General features: G+C 48.6%; 2 protein-coding genes across 2 annotated transcripts in view; both read right to left on the bottom strand.

The window, feature by feature from the left end:
- LOC111865453 overlaps positions 1–7246 on the bottom strand; it is a 29914-nt gene extending 22668 nt beyond the window's left edge. Inside the window, exons 1-2 of the mRNA XM_033751831.1 lie at positions 7139–7246; positions 4769–4879 (exon numbers count right to left, since the gene is read on the bottom strand). Of these exons, the coding sequence (XP_033607722.1) occupies positions 4769–4850 (82 nt within the window). The 5' untranslated portion in view covers positions 4851–4879; positions 7139–7246. The remainder of the gene's footprint in view (positions 1–4768; positions 4880–7138) is intronic.
- Positions 7247–13981: 6735 nt separating this feature from the next.
- The window catches only part of LOC111865452, a 28871-nt gene continuing 20051 nt past the window's right edge, over positions 13982–22801 (bottom strand). The window contains exons 8-13 of the mRNA XM_033751830.1: positions 20513–20660; positions 19676–19768; positions 16938–17085; positions 15936–16069; positions 14876–15025; positions 13982–14260 (exon numbers count right to left, since the gene is read on the bottom strand). Of these exons, the coding sequence (XP_033607721.1) occupies positions 14106–14260; positions 14876–15025; positions 15936–16069; positions 16938–17085; positions 19676–19768; positions 20513–20660 (828 nt within the window). The 3' untranslated portion in view covers positions 13982–14105. The remainder of the gene's footprint in view (positions 14261–14875; positions 15026–15935; positions 16070–16937; positions 17086–19675; positions 19769–20512; positions 20661–22801) is intronic.

Here is a 22801-nt window from a genome sequence, read left to right as displayed (position 1 = left end):
TCACATATCATCGTCAGTCAACCTACCATCCGGGCGCGAGAGGGGCATAGACATGTTGCCTGAATGTTGCATTGTGGCGAGGTGAGTCCTCTGTTTACGGACGGCAACAAGTGCAACAAGACTGTCATGTAACTGTGCCCTTGCGACGGCCAGCCAGCCTCCAAGGTCTGCGAACTGGTGGTTAGTTAGTTACCGGCGTGCTTTAAATGTTTGATTAACTGAATAAGTACATAGCTATCTTTTGAGTGTTTGCAATTCATGGCACTCAACAGTTCGAGGCAGGGATACGCCTGGCTGTCTGTGTCTGTTGGCATCTGTTCACTCCTGAACGTTACTCGTGGTTGTCACAGATACTCAGCGTGTCTGAAGAGCCCGAGAACCGATCCACTGATTATCATTAACACTTTAAGCCCAGTGGTTAGTAGATGTTAGTACCTCCTGCGTTTCTGGAGAAGTCAACGCCTCAGGAACAAGATCTGTTTCCACTTGTGCTACACATGTATCTTTTCATCTGAGGGCAGGAACAAATCCTGTTGTCGAAGCACTTTTGTTGTTCCCAATACCAGACAGTTAGCTACGTTCAGAAACTCGGTAACCCACTGATCCGTGTCTTGAGCCTGATGAATCCAATTAATACACTCACGCCACACTTGAGATTTATTTTAATGTTACCGTCCATCTACATCTGCCTTTTTCAGGTGCCCTCTTCTGTTTCCTTTTTCTTTCTGACTGAATACACAAAGAAACAAACGGTGTAGAGAGAGACGGTTAGTGTCACCGTCCCCCCTTCTTTCTTTGTACTTATATGCCGGCTCCTCTGAGGTTCGTGTCACGGCAAAAACTGGGGCAACCGATAGCTGCACTCGGAAGCCAGTCAAGTGCCCCTACACAACTTTCACTGTCCATGAACTGCTTATTTGCCCGAAGGTGAAACTTTGCAAGTGCTTTCGCAAGCAAGGAGTAGTATGACCCTTTAATATTATCAAAATTTGGCGTTCCAAAATGAAGGGCTGGGAATTTTAGAGAAACGTGAGGAGCGCACTCAACCACGTCTGTGGTATCTTGGGGTGGGGGGCGTCACTTCGTCCCCGAAAGGCTTTGAATTAACAAGAATTCGTCTCCATTTGATTGCTTTTAACTAGCCAAAGTCATCAGGCAATCACATAACGACTTGGTAACAAGATGTAGAACTCGGACCCCCACACGTGAGAGCGGTTATATTCTTTAGTTTAGGGTCCTGTTACGCACGTCAACGAAACAAAATTCACATCTTCGGAAAGCTACAGACTTGCCTCCCGTGGTGACTTCTCCCCTTCCGGTCAGTCAAACTGCATGTAAACAAAAACAAGGAAGTTGTTTGCTTGCAGATAGGAAAAACAAGTCATACCTCGCCAGTAAACCTGTCACCCTTCCGAAATGGCTAAAGAGGACACTAGCGTCCACGGGAAAATTCAACAGGTTTGGACTGTCACAGTAGATAAAAAGTAGACGGAGCTGAATGTTCACCTTCACGTTCCGACTGCTTTAACCCCAGAGAGAAAGCCCTTGACGTCCATTGCTCTAGTGGCTGGGCGGGCCCCAGCGCCGGCCTGATGCCTGTTCATACTGTTTATGGAGGCGGTCTCCGTAACTTGCTGAAATGTAATCAGAATCCCCATAGCCGTTGTCGAGAAAGTTGCCATTTTGTTTTTATGGGAGGGGGCGCTGGCGTCTTCGTGTACAACGGATACAAAACTGTGATGGGCAGACAGCTACAGATGTCCACATGCTTACACTCCTGCAGCATACATAGAGACGGCACCCCCGAAACAACTTTTTCGCTCGGAATTACTGGTTTTATTGGACTTTGTTCATCGTCTGTTATTCTGAAAACTGGAGAACACAGCTTTTCGGAGAGCGGGTCTGTTTCAATCCTCAGGGGAAGGAGGGAGACCCCTTGCAGAGAGCTAACCTCAATCACTGGAGATCACACCTGAGGACGGCAACAGATCCAGTTTCCGAAGCGTTCTGTTTTCTTTAGCTTTTAGAATACCGGACGATGGACAAGAGTGATTCTTAGTGTTATACACCCTCGTGAGGGGGAGCCCAGAAAGTGTAACTGGCAATGCAGCCAGAGCGCGACGCATCACGCGGGCTTCTGCGAACCTGCGCAATGACAAAAGGCGGCGGCTGTCCATCTTCTTTGCAGTTCCACTCCCCTCTTGTAACTTTCTCTCGTGAGTGGCGAGAGTTTCACGAGAGAAGAAAGTGTGCTTGGTTCGGTGACCTCGCGCCGCCGAGTGAAAGGGAACAGTCGGCAGTGCAGCCCCCTGTTAGGCTGCTGGCGAACTCGTGGCCTCATTCAGCCCGCGAGTTTGCGAAATATATGCAGATATGTAGAGGCGTGGTTATGCTACGGTTGTTAGGATCGAAACTATATGATGAATTGGAGAGGATTTGGAAGGAAGCCGTCGCAACGTCACCAAGGTAACATGCCTGCACAGTGAGGATTGCCGGCGTTCCGACCGATCTTGAGTTCAGTGAGGGGTACATGGTTCAAATCTTGGCCGTGACACTTGACTCATGTTCCTCTCGTTTCTTCCTCACGGATTGCAGGTAAATGCTGGGATAGTGATTCTTTCAGGCCACGACCACTTCCTGTCGCATAATTTCCAATTTACCATTCCACGCTATATTGACAACGTCCTGGAGCCAGAACAGCGATTCGGCTATGGGCTGTATGAACTGTGACTCGGGATTCGATTCCCGACGCAAGCAAGAGATTTCTCTGCTCTCCACAGTTCGTATCTGACGGACAACACTCGGCATCCGTAGAAACAACCAGCCCGGTAATGGTTTTTAAGGGACCACACGGAACACATAAGCACTGTGCGTGGACAAAGTACGCATATTTATCTGTTAAAGCAGATGGTAACTATAGTTACCACTGGGTACATGAAATTTCTGAATCATTGACCTACTGTGCACAACTGCATGTCACGTGATCGCAGGGTTGCCTGCGGCAGTGCACACGGCATTACGGCTGCTCGTGGCCCTGCGCATGCGTGCTCAGGGCGCTCCTTATGCAGGAGACGCAGTCACGTGACTCGCGCCCCGTATTGTTAGCCATTCGCACACCTGTCATTATGAATACTGCTATCATCTGGGATGTGCTGCCGTGTAGTCTGGTAAGAAAGTTTCTAGCATTTTGTAGAATCTGCTGCCCCTCCCCCCACTTTAGGGTGGAAGAGTGGGCTACAGGGGCAAGACGGTCAGTGATATAGGCTTATACCTACTCCCATTGGTTCGCTCTTAGCCCCAGTCCTCCCCTGAGCTCGCCGTCCGAAGGCTCCCACAGATGACGCAATCACAGTGGTAAAAGATGAAGGTAAAGTTGTCCCTGTGCTTAACTAATTAAGCACTACGCCATGAAGGCGTATGGGGTAGTGCATGTATAGATCCACATTTTCTAGACCTCGACACTAGTTGGAGGTGAGTGGTCAGCTTTACGCCCCGGCCGCTTTACCCCCGGAGAAAGCCACCCGGTACCCATTGTATAGGAGGTTGGGTGTACCCCAGATTCGGTCTGGCCGATATGGAGAAGAAAAATTCTTGACCCTACCCGGACTCGAACTCCGACCCCTCGGTCTTCCAGCCCGTAGGCAGTCGCTATACCGGCTTGAACAAACAGGCCTTGAAGAGGGATGTGCAAGGCAAACACGACTGCACACTGCGCACTGTTGCGCAAACGCGACCGCTGAGTGCCTGTCAGCACTTGCGTGTTTGAGTGTCCTAGTCCTGCAAACTGGCGAATAAGCAGGGAAGTTGCGAAACCTGTAGCAGACGTGTTGAGCTAATTTCTCACAGCGGCGACAATGTATGTCTGTGACACCGCGTAGTCTGGTAGACGTTTATCGACATTTAGGATTAATATACAGACTCAGGCAAGCACAGTGACTCTTAAACTTACTGTCTTTTCACATGGTTTACTCTTCGACCCGAAATGCTAATAAATTCTTGCCAGACTACACGGCACCACATCCCTGAAGACAGTGATTTTTATAATGTGCGGAGTTCTGGGGATTTATCTAATTACACAGCTGGTCAGGTAGCTCCCGAAACGTCGTCACGTTGCGATACCCGAAAATATCTCTATCGTGAATGACAAGATAGCGTTCTTTTTTGCATGTGCCGCCGTTTAGTTTGTTAGATACGTACCAACTTGCCTGAGAAATTTTGCTGGATCCTCTATGTGGAAATATACAGAGCAGGTTCCTCCGAAACGGTGGTACCTCTACAAACAGCGAGGCGTCACATCCCGGAGACTGAACTTAAACGGCCAGTTCCCTTGCTTCTGTCAGAAGCAAGCGGCGGCTCACGTAAGTCAGTGTCTGTAGTGTCATGTTCCCATGTGTCAGCAACAGTGCTGCTCACTGTTTGTGACGTTCCCTTGACTGTGTCAGCAACAGTGCTACTCACTGTTTGTGACGTTTCCTTGACTGTGTCGGTAACAGTGCTGCTCACTGTTTGTGACGTTCCCTTGACTGTGTCAGCAACAGTGCTGCTCACTGTTTGTGACGTTCCCTTGACTGTGTTAGCAACAGTGCTGCTCACTGTTTGTGACGTTCCCTTGACTGTGTCAGCAACAGTGCTGCTCACTGTTTGTGACGTTCCCTTGACTGTGTCAGCAACAGTGCTACTCACTGTTTGTGACGTTCCCTTGACTATGTCAACAACAGTGCTACTCACTGTAACGTCCCTTGACTATGTCAACAACAGTGCTACTCACGTATTTGTTGCGAAGCTGCCGCAACAAGTGACACAGTTGCCAGGAGCAGCACGGATGTTGCTAGTGGAGTAAGTCGCGCCATGCTGTTGCCGCCCACGCTTGCGTAGCAATCTGCAACACATACAAACTCACTGCAGTCCGCTGAGAGGCTGCTGATAGTCGGTCAGCTGCTGAAGAAAACCTCCGCCTTTTGTGGAACCCGGAACTCCCTTATGTGCTCACAAGATCTGGCCACTGGTGTGTCCTGAGCTAGATGAATCCAATCCATATCCTCTTATCTTGTTTCTTTAAGATCCTTTTTAATGCCATCCTTCCATTTACATTTACATGTTTCAAGCCGTCTCACCCGTTTAGGATTTTCAGCCGAAATTATGCATGTTTTTCGTATCTCCCATGCATGCAACATGTCCCGCCCAACTCATATTCTTGCTTTGATCACTTAAGTAACACCTGTGACGAAGCACAAATGTTGGAGCTTCATTGGAATTTATCACCATTGGGGGATGGTGACTCATCACCTATCAAGGTTTTTATCAGGGTGGATTGTCTGCAAAACATTTTGCGTTTTCCCTCGTCTTCTATCTGTGTCCTAGATCCCACCTCATAGAAGACACACCGCATCCCCTTTACAAAGCCCAATCGCTTAATGCTGTTTACTGTGAGAGCCATACGGAACACACAGATACACTCTGTGGGCAGAATGCAGAGTTTTAGTATGTTCAGTCCGTACCTCACAGGAAACATTACGTCTCCGCTACAAAGCCCAACCGGTTAATGCTGTTTAGGGAAACAGCTGCTGTTTACTGTGAGAGCCATACGGAACACAGATACACTCTGTGGGCAGAATGCAGAGATTTTAATGTTAAAGCAAGTGGTACATATAGCAACCACTGTGCTATATACGTACCAGCGATTTCTCCACGGAAAGCCAATGCGTCCGGAATGTTCGTGATAACAAGCCAATCTCCGGCTCTTGCTTACTGCAACTCAGTGAAGGCTGCATGGACACACCCGGATGCGAACCCTGTACCCGAGTTTCAGTGACAGCTGCCTCCTGCGTGGTGGGGTTCTAGCGCTCTATCGCATTCTCGCGGAGACATAGCCCGGCACTCTGTGGGCGTGACGTGTCACATTCGCGCTCTAGCCGCTAGCATACCTGTACCCCTTGCCAGGAATCGAACCCCGTAGTTTATGTGTGACGGTGGGTCTCACGTCACCTCCGGCTCCTGGTGTGCGCACGCTCCCTTCGTAATGTAACGAATCGTATGAATTTAATGCATACAGCGAGTAGACTCGTGCAATTTTGTGACGTATAGTTGGCAACACTTCGTGTTGGTTTCTCCAGCGGGTACTTTGGCGGCGCCGCGCGATAGGCCGGGTGTTCCCGAAACTGTCTCTGCATAGGCAACGGCAGAAAAATAAAATCAAATTGAAAATAGCGGTAAATGGGAACGGAAACGCTCTTCTGTGTAGGACGCTGCGCGGCATGCCAAACGTCCTGAATGTAATGTACAGTCTGAAGTTGCCACAGCGGTGACCGTGAAGATTTGTATTCTCTGGTTTGTAACGCCGTATAGTCCTGTGGATGTCGACCGACGTTTCGGAGGACGACATCCATCTTCATGGTTTCCTTCTTTCACTTATATTCGACCCCCGTGTATGATGACAATATGTTCTTTCGAAACGTCGGTCGGCTTTCCCCTGACTACACGGCGTTAGTTCCCAGAAAACACAACTTGAACTTAAATTTGTAAGCCTAGAGCGCATCTTCTGGCTGTTTCCGAACTAAACTGTCCCTCCCCCCCGTTGCGCCCATCGGTGTCTGTAATACAGTTGTATGTTTCATGGAGCAGAGTTCTTGAGAACCTGTCAGTCGCTCACCTAATCAAGAACCCCAGTGTTCATTACCGTGTGCACAAAATCCCACCACTGGTCCCTATCCTGTGTCAGATGAATCCATGGGATTTGACTGTGAAAGTTAGTGTTCTGTAGTGTGACGCCGTGTAGTTTGGCAGATACGTACCAATGTTTCTTAGGTACTAGTTCACCCTGTGGATGGAAGCAATACGTTTCCTCAAAAGGTGGGTACCGAGCTACCAATGCACACGGCCTCACATCCCAGAAAACTGTAATTCTGAAATGAGTCATATCGTTGTCTTCACGCTCCATGTTTCAATATTATCCTCCCTTCCACGGCTAGTTCTCCCAAATAGGCTCTTTCCTACAGGTTTCCGTCTAGAATTTTGTGCATAATTCCGATCTGCCACATGTGCGCCTCGTCACAACACTTAACTCTGCTCACTGAGTCACAATGCTGCAAGCAGAATAAGTAAGTAAGTAAGTAAGTAAGTAAGAGGAGCAGACTCCTACTTGTGAAGCTGACAGTCGCCCAAGTGCCGCGGCTCGTGCAGCTCAGCTTGCAGCTTCCAGGTCAGGATGCCGACTGGAGTCCCAGAGCCTCACCGCCCCGGCACGTATAGGCAAGGCGGCGCGCGGAGGGGGAGGGGGCAGGTAGATGAAAGTGAGTGCCCCCTTGCGTACAGCACACTTTGTGGGTCAACTTCGCTGGGTATATTCGCAGGCCTGTAAAACTGAGCCCCCCTCCTTGTTTGTGTAAAGTGCTGCCGATGTCTCGGAGGTAGCATCAAGAGTCTGCACTGGCGACGGTTCTGCATCCTGGGAAATGGGCGGGTGCACCGATGTGGAGCATCTTCATATCCTGACGATGGAAGGAAGTTAGGTCACTTCACTTCCTTTCTGTTTATATATGCAGGAAACCGTTAGATTTGACCGAGAAAGAATTTGGTCGTAAATGTTTCATTTTGTCTCTACAGTGTCTATATGAAATATTTGTTCGCCCCTATAAACACTGAGTTACACTGGGGATGCGCGCAGGTCTTTGTGTAAAGTGTCCGATTTTTTTTTGCCGAAATTGGAATGTGATGGGTTTAAGTATAATGCCTCTGTGAAAATGGCAGTGAACCTCAAAGTTCAAAAACTTAGTGGAAATATCTTGAGCATTCGCTTCGCAAGAAGAAACAGGCTCCATGCAGCGCGCAGAGGCGTGTAGAGTCGGAAATCTTGACCGCTAGCGCATTTCGCGCGCAGGAGAGACTGCCGAGTGTATCCGCTTGCCAGAACTGCTGGCGTGTAGCGCTGTAACTATGGTAGCAAGTGCTATGTATGTTGGCCGCTAGTGCAGGAGACTTTGCCAAGTGTATCCGGCCACAGAACTGCTGGCGTGTAGCGCTGTAACTATGGTAGCAAGTGCTATGTATGTTGGCCGCTAGTGCAGGAGACTTTGCCGAGTGTATCCGGCCACAGAACAGCTGGCGTGTAGCGCTGTAACTATGGTAGCAAGTGCTATGTATGTTGGCCGCTAGTGCAGGAGACTTTGCCGAGTGTATCCGGCCACAGAACAGCTGGCGTGTAGCGCTGTAACTATGGTAGCAAGTGCTATGTATGTTGGCCGCTAGTGCAGGAGACTTTGCCGAGTGTATCCGGCCACAGAACAGCTGGCGTGTAGCGCTGTAACTATGGTAGCAAGTGCTATGTATGTTGGCCGCTAGTGCAGGAGACTTTGCCGAGTGTATCCGCTTGCCAGAACTGCTGGCGTGTTATGTACAGTATGTTCGTGTGTCTCCTGTTGCATGTTCACGGCGTAGTAAAGATAGTTGTGTTATTGTCGGTGTCTAGCTGAAGCAACTGTTCTAACGCTTTCCATTTTATAAAGAGACATATCGATTTCTCTTGCCCTCTGTATGTTAGGTATGCGCGTGAGAAGTGAAACCTTCCTACTTCTCAGCCGGTGCTTGCTCCTCTGTCCACAGAACACATGAAATACTCGTATATCACGAAAAGAACCCGGTGCTTGAAAGGGGAGCGGAAATTTTGCAGTGTTTGTTTTTCCTTTTCGTTTCGAAAATCCCGGAACTGTCTATGGAGGGCTGCTACATTTATATGTTGCACACATAGCGACGGGCTACTAGCTAGACGGCCCGGTTTCGATTCCCGGCCGTGGAAGATTGTTCTCTTCTCCATTGCGTCCAGATCGACTCTGGGGCCCACCCAACTTCCTATCCAATGGGTACGGGGTTTGCTTTTCCTCCAGAATGAAGCGGCAGGGGCGTGAAGCTGGCCACTCACCTCGATCGCGTACCGAGGTCAAGAAAGGCGAAGCTATACATCCGCTCCCCCATACGCCTTCATGGTATGATACTTTAACTTTACATAATATTACGGCGAATCTGTAGTTCCTGGCCACGATATAAGGTAGTTACGCAGTTGAACGAATTTGCCCTAAATGTCCACTGCGTCGCAGTGAACTTATGTAGCCCATGGTTCTCGCGCGGTCCGCAACCCAGAATGACTGTGCTGGCGGTGGCCGAACCGTACATAATCGACTCATCATCCTGCTGCTGTAGCTACGCTGTAAGGATGTCACGGAGTGTGCCAATCTATGCACACTATTGGTGTGAAGGCCGCCTCGCCCTTGTCAGGTCGTGTGTGTTGACCAAGAGTGGGTGGTGCGGCGTGTGTCTGCCAGGTGCGCACTGTGTGGCCCGTTCGCGCACCTCAGTTGGTGGAGCTGGGATGGCCGGAGTTCGTTTACCGGCAATTGCAAGACTTTTCTCTTATCCAGGGGATACCGGCGGTTCTTTCGGTGGGGGTAACTGGACCAGGGCTCTGTATGGGTGTGAAACTTGGTCTCATCCTCACTTGAGGGTGGTTGAGAACACGGTGCTGAGGGGATATTTCGCCCTATGGAAGAGGAGCGTAGTTGGTTGACGCACTATGTTACAAGCAGGAAGGTCGCGGGTTCGATTCGCGATGAGGTCAATGGATTTCTCAGTTGACCTAATCCTTCCAGCCGCACTATGGCCTTGGGGTGGACTCAGCCTCTGACAGAAATGTGTACCAGGAATCTTCCTGCGGGGGTTACTGGCGGCCTGCGCGTAAGGCTGACAACCTCACCGCCATCTGTGAGCCGATCGTCTAGACTCTAGACAGTGTGGGAGCCTCGACGGCCTGTTACATTTACGTTTCAAGGGAGAGGAAGGGTGACGTGAGAGAACTGCGCAGTGAAGGGCCTTATCATATGAATCTATAGGATGCCAGAATCGAGAAAGATGAGATCGGTGGTGCATGTAGCGCGCATGACAGATATCGGGAACTCATACACGGTGACAATGAAGAGACCACTTGGAAGATCTAGACGTAGATGGGAGGATAATATTAAGATGCAAGGCGATGAAGGCAGGCGTCAGTAAGAGAACAAGTGCGCTTGCGTGCAGCTCCGACTTGTGGCGTTCTTGAGCCAAGTTCGCTGAACTGTGTGCGTGCAAAAGTGTAGCAAGTGCCGCGGCATGGACCTCTGCCCCCTGATAGGATGCGACGCATTACAACTCCACTGAACTCCACTTGCATGGAATGAATTCTCTGGGCCACAATACTGAAGCAGATATACCCAGACTACACGGCGACAGCGATCTTCACAGGCGTTTCTGGGTTCTGAACTAGAGCAGGGAGTTCGGGTCCGTGATTACGTATGTTACTCTCTTGTGACTGACAGCTTCTTGTCGTGTGTGTGGACGACCCCGCCTGCTTTAACATACAGGAACTCTGCATTCGGCCCACGTGACGTGTTTCCTGTGAGGTACGGATCGGATCGTTATATATGACACACTTTACTGCGGACGTACTTTTATGCCCGACATACGCTTCAAATTATCAAGAAACCAACAGTACCTCAGGGACCTGTGTAGTGCTCAGTTGCCGGACTACTGGCTGGAAATCAGTATCTGCATCCGGAAGGTCCTGCGACCGGCCGTCTCGACACAGATTATCGCGGTTTTCCTCCGCCTTCAAGTTATAAGTTGTTACTGAATGCTACTCACGCAGCCCTCCAACTTGAATTTATTAAAATTAAACCCCTATGGCATAAACGTCACAAAATTCCTGTTCCAAATTATGACTTTCTCCATTAATTGAGAAATCACAAGCCAGTGCTTGTAACCATGACAACGTCTGCACTTTCAGCGGGCGGAGCCTGGGAACCTTTCTCCCCTCTGTCACGGTTTTGCCTCTTTGGTTACTAGTCTCACTTCTGTGAAGGGTTGCTAGGCGCGTGTCCTTTACGCATGCGTCGCAAGATGATCTGTGTGCTGTAAGCGAGCGCCGCGTCATTCATTATATCTGTAAATATTTAGTTTAGGACGGCCTTATTCGTGTTTGTTCGTCTTCTGCAAACACCGAGTCGGCCTGCAGTTCTGCATACTTTTCGCATGGACCAGGAAGAGGCTAATTGTTTACGTGTGTAGTTCACTTAACGACGCTGGTCATATCCCGGGCAATATCGCAACGATTAGTGAGATACCGAATCAGGAAAGGTGTGGAAAGAATGCCATGTACTCTGATCTGAGGATCAATTCCGATATGTTGATGGAGCGTCTGAAAAAGCCGCGAAGGATGGTGACAGGAAACTCGCCCGTCAGCTCCGGGCCTGAGCCCGCCTAGCCTAGTATTAGCCCTTTCAGGCACGAAATGGACAGAAATGTGGTGGAAGACGTACCAACGCGATGGCTTGGATGATCATGAAAATTAATTCACTGATTGACGCATAAAACTTGAGGAACAGAGAGATAGAAGAGAAATTTGGGGGGAAGAATTGAGATACGCTACGTTTTAAAGGGAGAGGACTGAGAGATAAGAGAAAGTGGGGGGGGAGCAGGGACCACTCTTTTTGTAGATATACATCTGAAAGAGGGTAAAGCGTTGGGAAGTGGAGAAGATTAGGAAATTGACTTTACCATGAGCAGAGGCGTTACTGCTCATGGGCGGAATCTTGATATCGTTGTTGGAAGGGCTGCATGTGACGCAAGCAATGCAACGAACAGTTTGGTACCAACTCAACACTTGCTCCAGGCCCGAGGAGAGCCATGGACAAACTTGACTGTGGAAATACTCAGGGTCAGAGTTATGTCACTACCAACGGTCAGTCGGCCAGTCTGTCATGGTGTCAAGCACCCATCCGGAGCCCAAGACCACGTTTTTATTACTGTCAGAGAGTTGCGGGTTTGTTGATATGGGGCGCCCTCCCTGATGAGAGGACAGGTCTATCGTTTGCAATTGCTGCTGGACCTCGCCGGCGCAGTCATTCTCGTGCCCGAGTCCAGCGGGACTCATGACCATATTTAACTTCCTCAGATTCGAAACTCCTTCATCCTGGAGGGCGAGGCCTCCTTATTTATATCCCCCAGGAACTGGGTGGCACAGTTACACCCGCAGGCACTGGGTTCCCTTTTCGTCGCCTCCTACGACTCGCAGGGCTTCCGGTGGAGGCACTCGAATGCTCCTACATGCATACATACGGGTTGCTCCTCGCAAGTCTAAAACTCATATAATTATTATATACATAGTCAGTTCGTACCTCACAAGAAACACTACGTCTCCATAACAACCACCAGCTGGTAGATGTTTGGGGAAATGGTCGCTGTTTGTTGTGAAATCGTAGGGAATACACTCTTCGGGAAAATTGCCGAGGTTTTAGCGTGAAAGCCGGCGGTACATAATAGTTAACTGCAAGGCCAGCCGGCAGCACGCATCCGCCAAGCGGCGCTTGCGTAAATGTCACCGGCCGGCCGACTTTCACCGCTGGAGACAGATGGCTCTGAGCTGTGCACTGCCCGGCGGAATTCTGCGCATGATGCCTGAACGTGACGTCTCATTTCGGTGTGTGACGGTCGTTTGCTTGTCAGAAGTTTCATTGTCTGAAAATATGTTTGTTTGGTCGGGGGTTCTCACAGCGGGTCTCTATGCACACTACTGTCGTCTGGGATTTGACACCGTGTAGTCTGGTCCTCTGGATAGCGCGTGAGAAGTATACGAAGAAGTGGAAGGGTAGTGGTTGCAGCTGCCGTGCGGGAGAGAGGATCACTCACTGTAACTGTGGCCCTGAGGTAAATCGTTATCTGAGTGGACTCGGCCAGATCCTCGGCACATTCTACAGTAGAACCATGATCAGTAAACGTTTCGGAAGAACCTGTTACCTCCAGCATGAGTGTAGAATGGTAAGCCACAACGGGAAAAACGGTCAGGTGTACCCCGAATGGGGGATAGGGACTGGGTCTAAGAGCGAACCAGAACTCCCTTTCTCCGCTGCGATTATTCTTGTGCCGTGAAGACGGAGGCAGAAAGGCCTTCCGAAAAGTTGATATCTACCAGATCGTACCGCGTCACATCCCGGAATAGAGTGACCTGATTGTAACTAGTTCAGAGATATGACTAAGCCAGTGACCCTTAAGCTTGTAGTTTGGATTAATCTGGCTCAGGATATTGTCCTATTATGGATTCTGTAAACGCAGCAACAAACCCTTCGGCTGCGCAGAAAGATACGAAATTCTTGATTAGCTGATCGACTGTCCGGACTCTGTTGCAAGTCCTCCATAGCATTGGATCAGTTGTGCAGGCTTGTTTCGACACGAGTCCCTGGAACATCCGCGAGGTCGAGCCATCCCCGGACCTGCCTGCTCAGCTGCTTCCACAGTTGCATACAGTTTCGCTACAGCAGTTCGGAAGGTTCTCGCAGCGGTGATTGTGTTCCTGTATGTGACATTGTGCAGCCTGGCAGAAGTTAACCGACGTTTCGGAGAAATTTATTGCCTCAGTCCTCAGGACCGAAGAGTAAGTCAAAGCAACGAGCCAGAAACAACTCTGCTTGTTGCTTGCTGCATACTTTTCGTTCCCAAAGATGGAATCACTAAGTTTCTTCGAAACGTTGGCGTCACGTCTCGGGAATCATGAGATTCGTCGTTGCGGGTTGCGGTAGCATCAACGTAAGTTATGTAAGAAGTCACGAATGAGCGATAAGACTTTTGTATAGTGTATCGTATTTCTTTTGTGGATATGTGACATGTAGTATACGTTATAAAGAAAATGGTTTACGATTGGTTGTTTTTGCGTGTTATTCGTGGGAGATAGCTTTAAGCTTTGGAGGAACTGGAAAAGAATGCGGGAGAAAGGCAGGGAAAGTTAATGTTGCCATGACTTCTGTTACATATGATGGCGCTGCCCCTTGAATCAGCAACCAGTGCCGCGCTGGTACTGATGTGACAGTCATCATCATCATGTAGCACTCAGCGAGTCGGGACACTCATCGACTTGTTCATGAAGCTGTGGTAACTTGTTAATGTATTTGAATACGTACATTCTGTCTACATTGTCTTGGATCCTTCATTGCGGGAAATTACGTAATTACTTTGAGCGTTCCTGATGTTGCCCCAAGATATTTATTTTTGATTTATTTATTTTTGTCTGATGAATAACAGTGGTACCTTGCTCAGCTGACGGGGAACAGCTCGGCGAACGGGAAGCGCTCGAACACTTTGCGCGCGACGTCCGTGAGGATGGCGCTGATGGTCTCGTCCACTAGCGGCTTCAGCTCCTGGAACACGGCCTCCCAGTTCTGGCTGAAGAGCTCGTTCATGGACTCGCCTGCAAGGCACAGTGCCAGGGTGAGCGGGGATTGTGGGCCTGTCCTGCTCACTCTGGCGAGGCGAATGCTATACCTTAAATAGTATGTCATAGCCTCCTTTCACATTCTTTCCCGTTCACCCTTTTCAGAATCCAGCACAAAGCACCTCAAAGGACTCAGTCACACTTATGCCTCAGTACAGTGTTTATTCTTTCGCCAAGTTTACTGTTCCCGCTCAATAATTTGTTTGTTCGCCCAGTTATTTGTTCCCGCTGAAGAATGTGTTTGTTCGCCCAATTCTTTATTCCCTCTGAAGAATGTGTTTGTTCGCCCAATTCACTGTTCCCGCTGAATAATTTGTTTGTTCGCACAGTTCACTGTTCCCACTGAAGAATGTGTTTGTTCGCCCAGTTCACTGTTCCCGCTGAAGAATGTGTTTGTTCGCCCAGTTCACTGTTCCCGCTGAAGAATGTGTTTGTTCGCCCAGTTCGCTGTTCCCGCTGAAGAATGTGTTTGTTCGCCCAGTTCACTGTTCCCGCTGAAGAATGTGTTTGTTCGCCCAGTTCACTGTTCCCGCTGAAGAATTTGATGAGTCCCTCGGTTGTTTGCTCCACGTGAACAAGCTGTTCACTTACCCAGTTCCTTGTTCCCGTTGAACAGGTTGTTGAAATGTATGTCAGCATGATTCATGCCAATACTGAACTTGAATTCGTCAACTTTCATGTAGTCCTGACCGTCACGTGACTCCTTGTGACCAATCAGCAAGCCGATAGCAGTGATGCCAGCTGTAAGCACAAAGTTATGGTTTTCGTCAAAATAAACTGCAGATATTAAATTGGAAGGGGCATAGTGTCCTCGGTGTTGCAGTGTTCCCTGTGCATTTCTTTCAGAAAGTTCTTGAGATTAATATTGTGGTCTTCTGGGCTACAGTAAGTGGGTACCGACGTTTCGAAGGACCTGGTTCTGCTGACACTTTGGTACCGATCTAGTGTATGCGCAGAACGTACCCCGAGAGGTCCAGTGTGTCCAGCGAGACCTCCGCTGTGGCGATTTTGGTTCAAGCCGACTTTCTAATGATGACGCAGGGATCGACGTCACTATGTGATGACTGTGCACCCAGAAAATCACGATATAGGGTTGTGAGTTCCTTGGAGGTACTGAGAAATACGACTGAACACGTCAGTGTGGAGAGGCAGTTGCGGGGATGAGGTTTGGGCCTTGAACCTGCTTCGGTTTCAAATCTGTGAGTTTTGTTAGTTAGCAATGACAGCATGGCGGCGCCCGCAGAAGCCTGGAGTTACTCGTATATAAATTCTGTAAGGTAAAGTGTCCCTGTGCTCAGCGAATTTAAGAACTACTCCCTGAAGGCGTATGGGGGAGTGGATGTATAAATCCACATTTTGTTGACCTCGGCACTAGCTGGAGGTGAGTGGTCAGCATAACGCCCCAGCCGCTTTACCCCCGGTACTCATTGGATAGGAAGTCGGATGGGCCCCAGAGCCGTACCGGAGCTCGAACTCCGACCACTCAGTCGTCCAGCCCGCAGCCAGTCGCTATACAGACTGCTCTACCCCGGATCCTGTGTAAGTTATGTGTAAGAAGTAATTTACATGGTGTCAAAAACAGCAGGTTCACATATAACTTTAATAACCCCTTTCAACAGCTGTTTGTGCCACCTGTGGTTACTGTGCTTACTGTAGTTATTCCAGCAGTCGCCGCTGCCCGAAATTGGCAGCATCAGTATCTTGCCGTTGATCTCGCAGTCTCCATGCGATTGTACGTACGGGAAGGCCACGTCGAATTGCATCCGGTAGTTCTCCAAGTCGGTACTGTGGGCACAGTCGGTAACAGACCTTGCAACAATTACTACTTTATGTGGCGCTTTGTTTTAATTTAAGTACTACCTTTTTGTTATGAGAACAAGTTGCTCCAAAGAGCAGGCTGTTTGTTGGTAGGCAGGTAATGGATGAGTTAATCAAGAAATTCCCAGCCTTTTATAGAACTCGATGGTTCAATGCAGTATTCAGAAGAGCCATCTATTCCGAACCAGGTAAGTCCACTCCACACCCTTCCACCCTCTTAGTTTAAGACCCGTTTTATTCTGAACAGTGACCACCATAGAAACCTGAATCTTATATAAGCGGTAGCAGTTTTCTGTTTCACGTCAGGCAGCCGCAACAAATTGGGGAGGGTTCGTATTGTCTGTACGCCACAAGACATTGTGGTTCCTGCATGAATTCGGCTTGTTGACAGCGAAGTTGCACCGCGTGTCTGTCCGCCCAGCTGCAGGCCACACTGCAGTCTGCTTAAGCACCAGCTGTGACTCGCTTCATGCAGAGACCTGCGAGCCTAACTCCCTAAATATTCAGGCAAGGCAGGGGTACAGCTGTCTCCGTGCTTAATCACTTAAGCGTGACACCATGGAGTGGAGGTATAGCTTCAGCTTGCTTAACTTAGGCACGAGATGGAGGTGAGTGGTCACCATCACGTCCTGGCCGCTTTACCCCCGGAGAGAGACCCCGATACCCATTATACACGAGGCTGCGTGGGCCACAGAACTCGTTGCTTATCTATCGTAGCGAAAAGCACGTATTTCAAGCAAGAAGTTGTGGAGAAAATGAAAACGCATTTAAAGAATTGACGGACTTCGCTGGAGTGACCGCGGCTGTGCGTGGGCGATTTCCTGACTTCACTTACCTCACTTTCCTGACTCTGAAGTTCGTGATGCCTTGTATGTGCAAGTTTCTGAATGTGGAGTCGATGGTCACAGGCCCAGATGCGTGGTCCACGCTGAGCTCAGGGATCAGCAGCGGGTCCATTGGAGGAATCTTCAGCTGAGGGATTCCTGGAAAGTTGTCAAAGCCGTGTCAGTCTCCTGCACCCCTAGTGCGCAGTGCCAAGAGGTGGGGTGCTGACGGATGTTGGGCTGGTAGGGGTTTAGAAGGAAGAGGTCCTGGCCCGATACATCACTCCACCGTTGTCTGCAGGGACTGAAGGAGTTGCCAAGGACAGCAGATATCCTGCCAGAGACTCGTCGTTGTACTGATGTGTGATGGATTTTTAACATTTTGTTTTATAAAGCTGATGTGACAGCTGGATTAAACTGGCTCATAAAAGGGTAAACTTTAGGAGTTTGATATGAATGTCCGGACTGAACGACGGCGACAATTATTTTATTGCTGTGCTCTAGGATCTGAAGTGTTGTGTTTGTGAGGAATCTTCTGACTCCATTTTCAGGGAACTTTTCACATACTGTTCTATCCTGAAGACTGAGGCAAGGTTTTACTCCGAAATGTCGTTATCTTACATTACTGCAATTTATGCTGATTTGCATGATGGAGATTGTTGTCTCGTCCCCAGTCGAAGTGTGTCTGTGAACTGAAGCCCCTCCTCCCCCGTCAAGATGGGCCCAAAAATGAACCACAAAACTCTCCTCATCCGACGGCCGGGCGTTTGTGTGAAGCATCTTAAATATTTCTCGCTCATCAGCCTTTAGGGCGTAAACCCTCTGTCCTGTTATAAGTCAGAATTAAATTCCTTGTGTGGGGGATCGGTTCGTTGGGATACCTCTACCTACACAGCGGCGATGACAGTGCCTGCCTGTCCTGTCGGCCCAAGTGCTTCTTGCCTTTAGATGTTTACTGCTACAACTACGATGATGATGATAATGACAATGACAAAAGCTCGCTCCTATGCTTAATTAAGAAACACACCACGAAAATGTATGGGGGAGTGGAGATGTAGCTCCACGCAGTCTCAACTTCCACGCTAGATGTAGGTGTCTGTTCATCTTCACGCTCCGGCCGCTCTACCTTAAGGGAAAGAACCCCCTCCCCCTGTACACATTGGATAGGAGACCGGAGGGGAATCGCTCTTGTTGCTTGGTCGCTCAGCCCTAAACTTGTCACTATACTGACTGAGCTATCCCGGCTTGTGGCAAATGTAGTTCAGTTAGATTCTCTGTTGAAATGCTTGACAGTAGCTAAAAGCAAATTACAGGCCAGCACCGAAGAAAGAAAAATATATTATGGCATATTTTCTCAATGCAAGAACTGAAGCCAGCAGAAACAGCCGCTTCTAGGGAACGGTTCTACAAAGACACCCTTTGCTAGGCAACATCTTCGTAAGCACGCAACAGTACCAGAGCCATCGTTAAGCAACGTCTCCGTGCCAAAATGGAGGAACTGTTCGAAGCGGAATTTTCTGTACGGTCCGCGCCAAAGTTATATAACGAGGACCACTTGCCATTACGATTGAGCCGAGAGAGAGAGTCTGCAGGCGGACAGTCAGTTAAGGGTTACAGAAGCTGAGGCTGAGGACAGATCGGTAACCGAGAGGAAGTGGAACGCCCACCGTTGGAAGCCGCCACCAAGCAACGGCTAGTGAAGACTGAGAAGACTTTATGTATGCTGTAGTTACAGTCATCTTTCTAGTGTGTCACTCAGACTGTCGTACTTATTTGTAGTAACGAGTGTGTCCAATAAATCCGATTACCAATTCAAACCCCGTCTAACAGTCAGACTTACCACGTGAAATATATATTGTCACGTATCGGGCGTATATCGCGACAAATAAATTCTCGACGTATTCGATGTAGCGAATTTTATTTCACATCCGCTCTCACAATCACCCAAATTACAATCTGACGATTACTGCTATCTGCAGTATCACAATTAGTACACTGAAAAATGCCACAATACAACTGACTAGTTGCTGGCTAACTCGGCGGTAGCTCCAGGACTCGCTGACTGTCTCAGTACAACTCGACTCGGCGACTGTTACAGTACAACTGACTGATAGCCACATTAGAACTGACTGGTACCAGCTGTGCAGCTCACTTATATAGCTGCAGTGCTTGCCGGTTGCGTAACGAGTGCCACGTCACAGTAGGAAGTTGATTCGCCTTGCATAGTTACCCGGTTACGGGGCTCGGCTATCTTCGGCTCCGCTCGTGACGTCACCGCGCATAGCTGCCAGGATGCGGGGTGATTACTCGCCTATTACGCGAGCGTTACGTTACCGCTGAGGGGTGGGAGGGGAGCGCTGACTCACCCACCGCGTCACTGCTGGTGTGGGGGGGCTCGGCTTTGCGCAACATGTCACAATATATATACTGCTTTTGTCCGGCTGATTAGGATTCTTTCCCCCTTTTACATATGATGACGCTCTTTCCCTGGGTGGTAAAACTGCCGGGGCGTGAAGCTGGCCACTGACCTCCATTTAGTGGCGAGGTTAAGAGTACATGGATCTACGCCTCCACTCCCCCACACATCTTGGTGTAGTGCGTAACTAGATGATCACAAGGACAAATTTACTTTTGCTACCTATTTAGTTTTGCAAATGAAAATATTTAGTGTCTGTTATTCACTCTACGAAATACTTGCATAAAATAGCCATATCGCAGTGCCCACAATGCAACGCGACTACTCGTGTACCTGATCTGAGCGTCGAGCGCAGGCCGTCTAGTGATCTCTTGACGCACTCACCGAGCTGTGAGTCGTTCCTGTGGCATATCGTGAACAGGTCAGCTGAAACAAGAGACTCCTGTAAGCGATACATGCAGTGGCGGCTGGTGACATCGAACAGGTCTCCTTAAACAAGAGACTCCTGTAAGCGATACATGCAGTGGCGGCTGGTGACATCGAACAGGTCTCCTTAAACAAAAGACTGCTCTAAGGAATAAACGCAGTGGCGGCTGGTGACATTGAACAGGTAGGCTGAAACAAGAGACTGATGTTAAGTAGTACGAGATTCGAATCCTAAACCCCATAGCATTAGTTAATATAATTATGTAACAATCTATACGGTTTTAATGATAGTTCTGAAAGCAAATGTTTTAATTGGTACACAGGTTTTGAATGACCCTCGGTGGCATGATCTAACTGTTGGGTGCATCAGAGGAACGCAGAGAGAACAAAATCCTGACGACACTGCCGAGAAGGCAGCAGGCTAGCTGGTGTACAAAAGGGCGCTAACAAGTACTGGACAGCTTCGTACCGCTTCTGCACAAACACCACGTTTCGGAGACTGGATTATGCCTCTGTCTTCAGGTGAAATGTACACAGTAGAGCTAGTCCCTATCTCCGGACACCTGTACCACCCCCACAGTGGGGTATACAAGCCAAGCACAACACAAACCATCTGCGAGAACTAAGAAAAAACATTAAATTATTAAAAACAATGAAATAAATTAGTCTGGTTTGCACACCATTTTGTCTAGTGTGTTTTCACGGCTAGTGGGTACGTGCGTTAGCTCAGCAGGATGTACTCACAGGCATACAGGGCGATCGCGTCGCCGTGCAGCAAGCCCGTCACCAAGACGAGAACCAGCGCTCGGTCCAGTTGCATGATTCTCACTGGATCTGCCGCTGACGTGACAGACTCCTTAACAGTTTCCCTTAAGTCGTGACCACAAGACAGCTGAAGGACACCCCATCTGAAAAAATCTTAGGCGTTAATGTCATCAGCCATGTTACGTGGTAAACTTAAGATTAATATCCCCTGTGGTGTGATGTAATGGCACTCTGGCAGAGAGCCATCAGCATTTCGAGTGAACCCGCTGCCTCCATCTTCAGGTTAGAAGAGTGGACTTGGGCATTTTAAATATATTCCTTACACTGCATTCTGTGTTTCAGCATAGTCAGCTATTTAAAATATGAAATTCTAAATAAAATTTTAAAAGTTCTTTCCCTTCCTCACAGAAAACCCATTGCGTCTTCATTACAAAGACCAACCGATTAATGCTATGTAGGGGATAATTGCTCGTTATGAGAATCACACGAGATGAACACACTGTGTGGACAAAATTCTGAGTTCTGTCCATGTTGGAGTAGATGGTACATGTAGTTACCACTGTGCCTTAAGTACGAGAAAAAATCTGAGATTCTGTAGGTTTACACTACGTCACGTGAATGCACAGGTCTGACCTTCAGAATATGTACCTTAAGCATCTGTAATTTTAATTTTCCGCACAAACATTTTGCCTCGAAATGGGTACATTTGTGTCCCGCCATTAAAACAAAATGGCTACCATCACTTGCTGACGTCAAGGCTTTGAGACTTTTTTAACTTTATTCTTTCTGTTTCGTCACATTAGTAAATGAATTGACAACACCGTCCAGTGTGACTTTGTGCATATTGATATAGTGCCTTTTCTGCGCGGTACTTGCCTGGGCCTGCAGAACAGAGCATTCCGCGCTATTCGGAACCTTCAGAGTTGCACGCCAGTCCTCGAATTGCACGTGGCTTCCAAAATTCCGTACGTATATGACTACATAACTAAATCATGCAAGGCAGGAAGCAGCGTTTCCAGAGAGCCGTTCCCTAGCAACGGCTGTTGCACTCTGTCCTGTTTTCACAGCTGCTACATGTCACATGTGTGTTATCGAATGATACGTCGAGGCCTTCGTTTAACGCCATCTCATACGAATAACACGTACCAATATTCATTCATAAACCGTCGTCCTTGTCCTCTCAACACAACCAAATCAAAATATTATAAGTACTCACAGAATAGACGCGATACCCTGAAACAGAACACTGCTCGCGTGTTCATGGGGTCACAACGAGAAACGTGTTAACGCAGTGCGATTCGTTGCTATGGCAACACGAAGTTGCGTGGTAGGACCCATGAAGCTCACACAGGAAAGTATCCATGTGTCGGTAATGTAGTACGCTTCTCCGTCATCCACTGCCAGCTGAAACCGCAGCACAGCTTCTAGTCTGAACTCTCAATATCGGAATTCATTCAAATCCCTGCAGTAACCTAACCTATACAGTGGGGCAAAATTTGCCCCCAACATTTACCTCCATGCGCCAGTACACCTTCATGGCCTGCCATTCAGTGCTACAGTTAACCCTTGTTAGTCNGGGGGGGGGGCGGAGGAGTCATCCGGATTAAGCGATAGTCCGGATTACTGAGGCAGAAGACAGCCCCAAAAGGCAAAGAAAACTTAGAACAAATGAATGGAGAATGTAATGACGTCAGCAGGGCGGATGAGAGTAAATAATAATAAAAACATAACTGTAGAGCCCTCATTAGAAACTACAAAAAGACAATACATGTATCCACCGATAGAAGACTCAGAAGCTGTACTTGTTTCTGAACGTAATGATGCAGGTCTGAACAGACAAGTGGCTCATCTGCCTGCCTAAATGCCACGTGTCTTTTTAAAGTACGAGTATGTATCAACTGTGAACAAAGTTTTTTTTTTTTCATTTTTCATGTTTCGATCCGGATTAACTGCAACCGGATTACCGAGTGTTTACTGTACACAGTTACCGAGTGGTTGGTTGGCACTCCTGCTTTATGTTAGAGAAGTCACGGATTCAAGTTCCGGCCCAGAGGTATCCTGTTCTGGTTGAGATGTTACGAGGTTTTCCTCTGACCTTCCAAGCAGTACCCAAAACAGCACTTCAAATTAAGCCGCGACTACTTTCTTCAACACTCCGTGGAGCTGTACCTCCAGTCTGTGATGCTTAATTGAGCAAAGGAAGAGGCGTTTTGTTTAGTTTCTGAAGGTTCCTCCACGCCGCAGCCCCCCTCCCCGGGCCCTCGCGTT

The sequence above is a fragment of the Cryptotermes secundus genome, unplaced genomic scaffold (genome assembly GCF_002891405.2).
Source record: "Cryptotermes secundus unplaced genomic scaffold, Csec_1.0 scaffold454, whole genome shotgun sequence".
Lineage (NCBI taxonomy): Eukaryota > Metazoa > Arthropoda > Insecta > Blattodea > Kalotermitidae > Cryptotermes > Cryptotermes secundus.
This window is presented reverse-complemented; position numbering and strand designations above follow the sequence as displayed.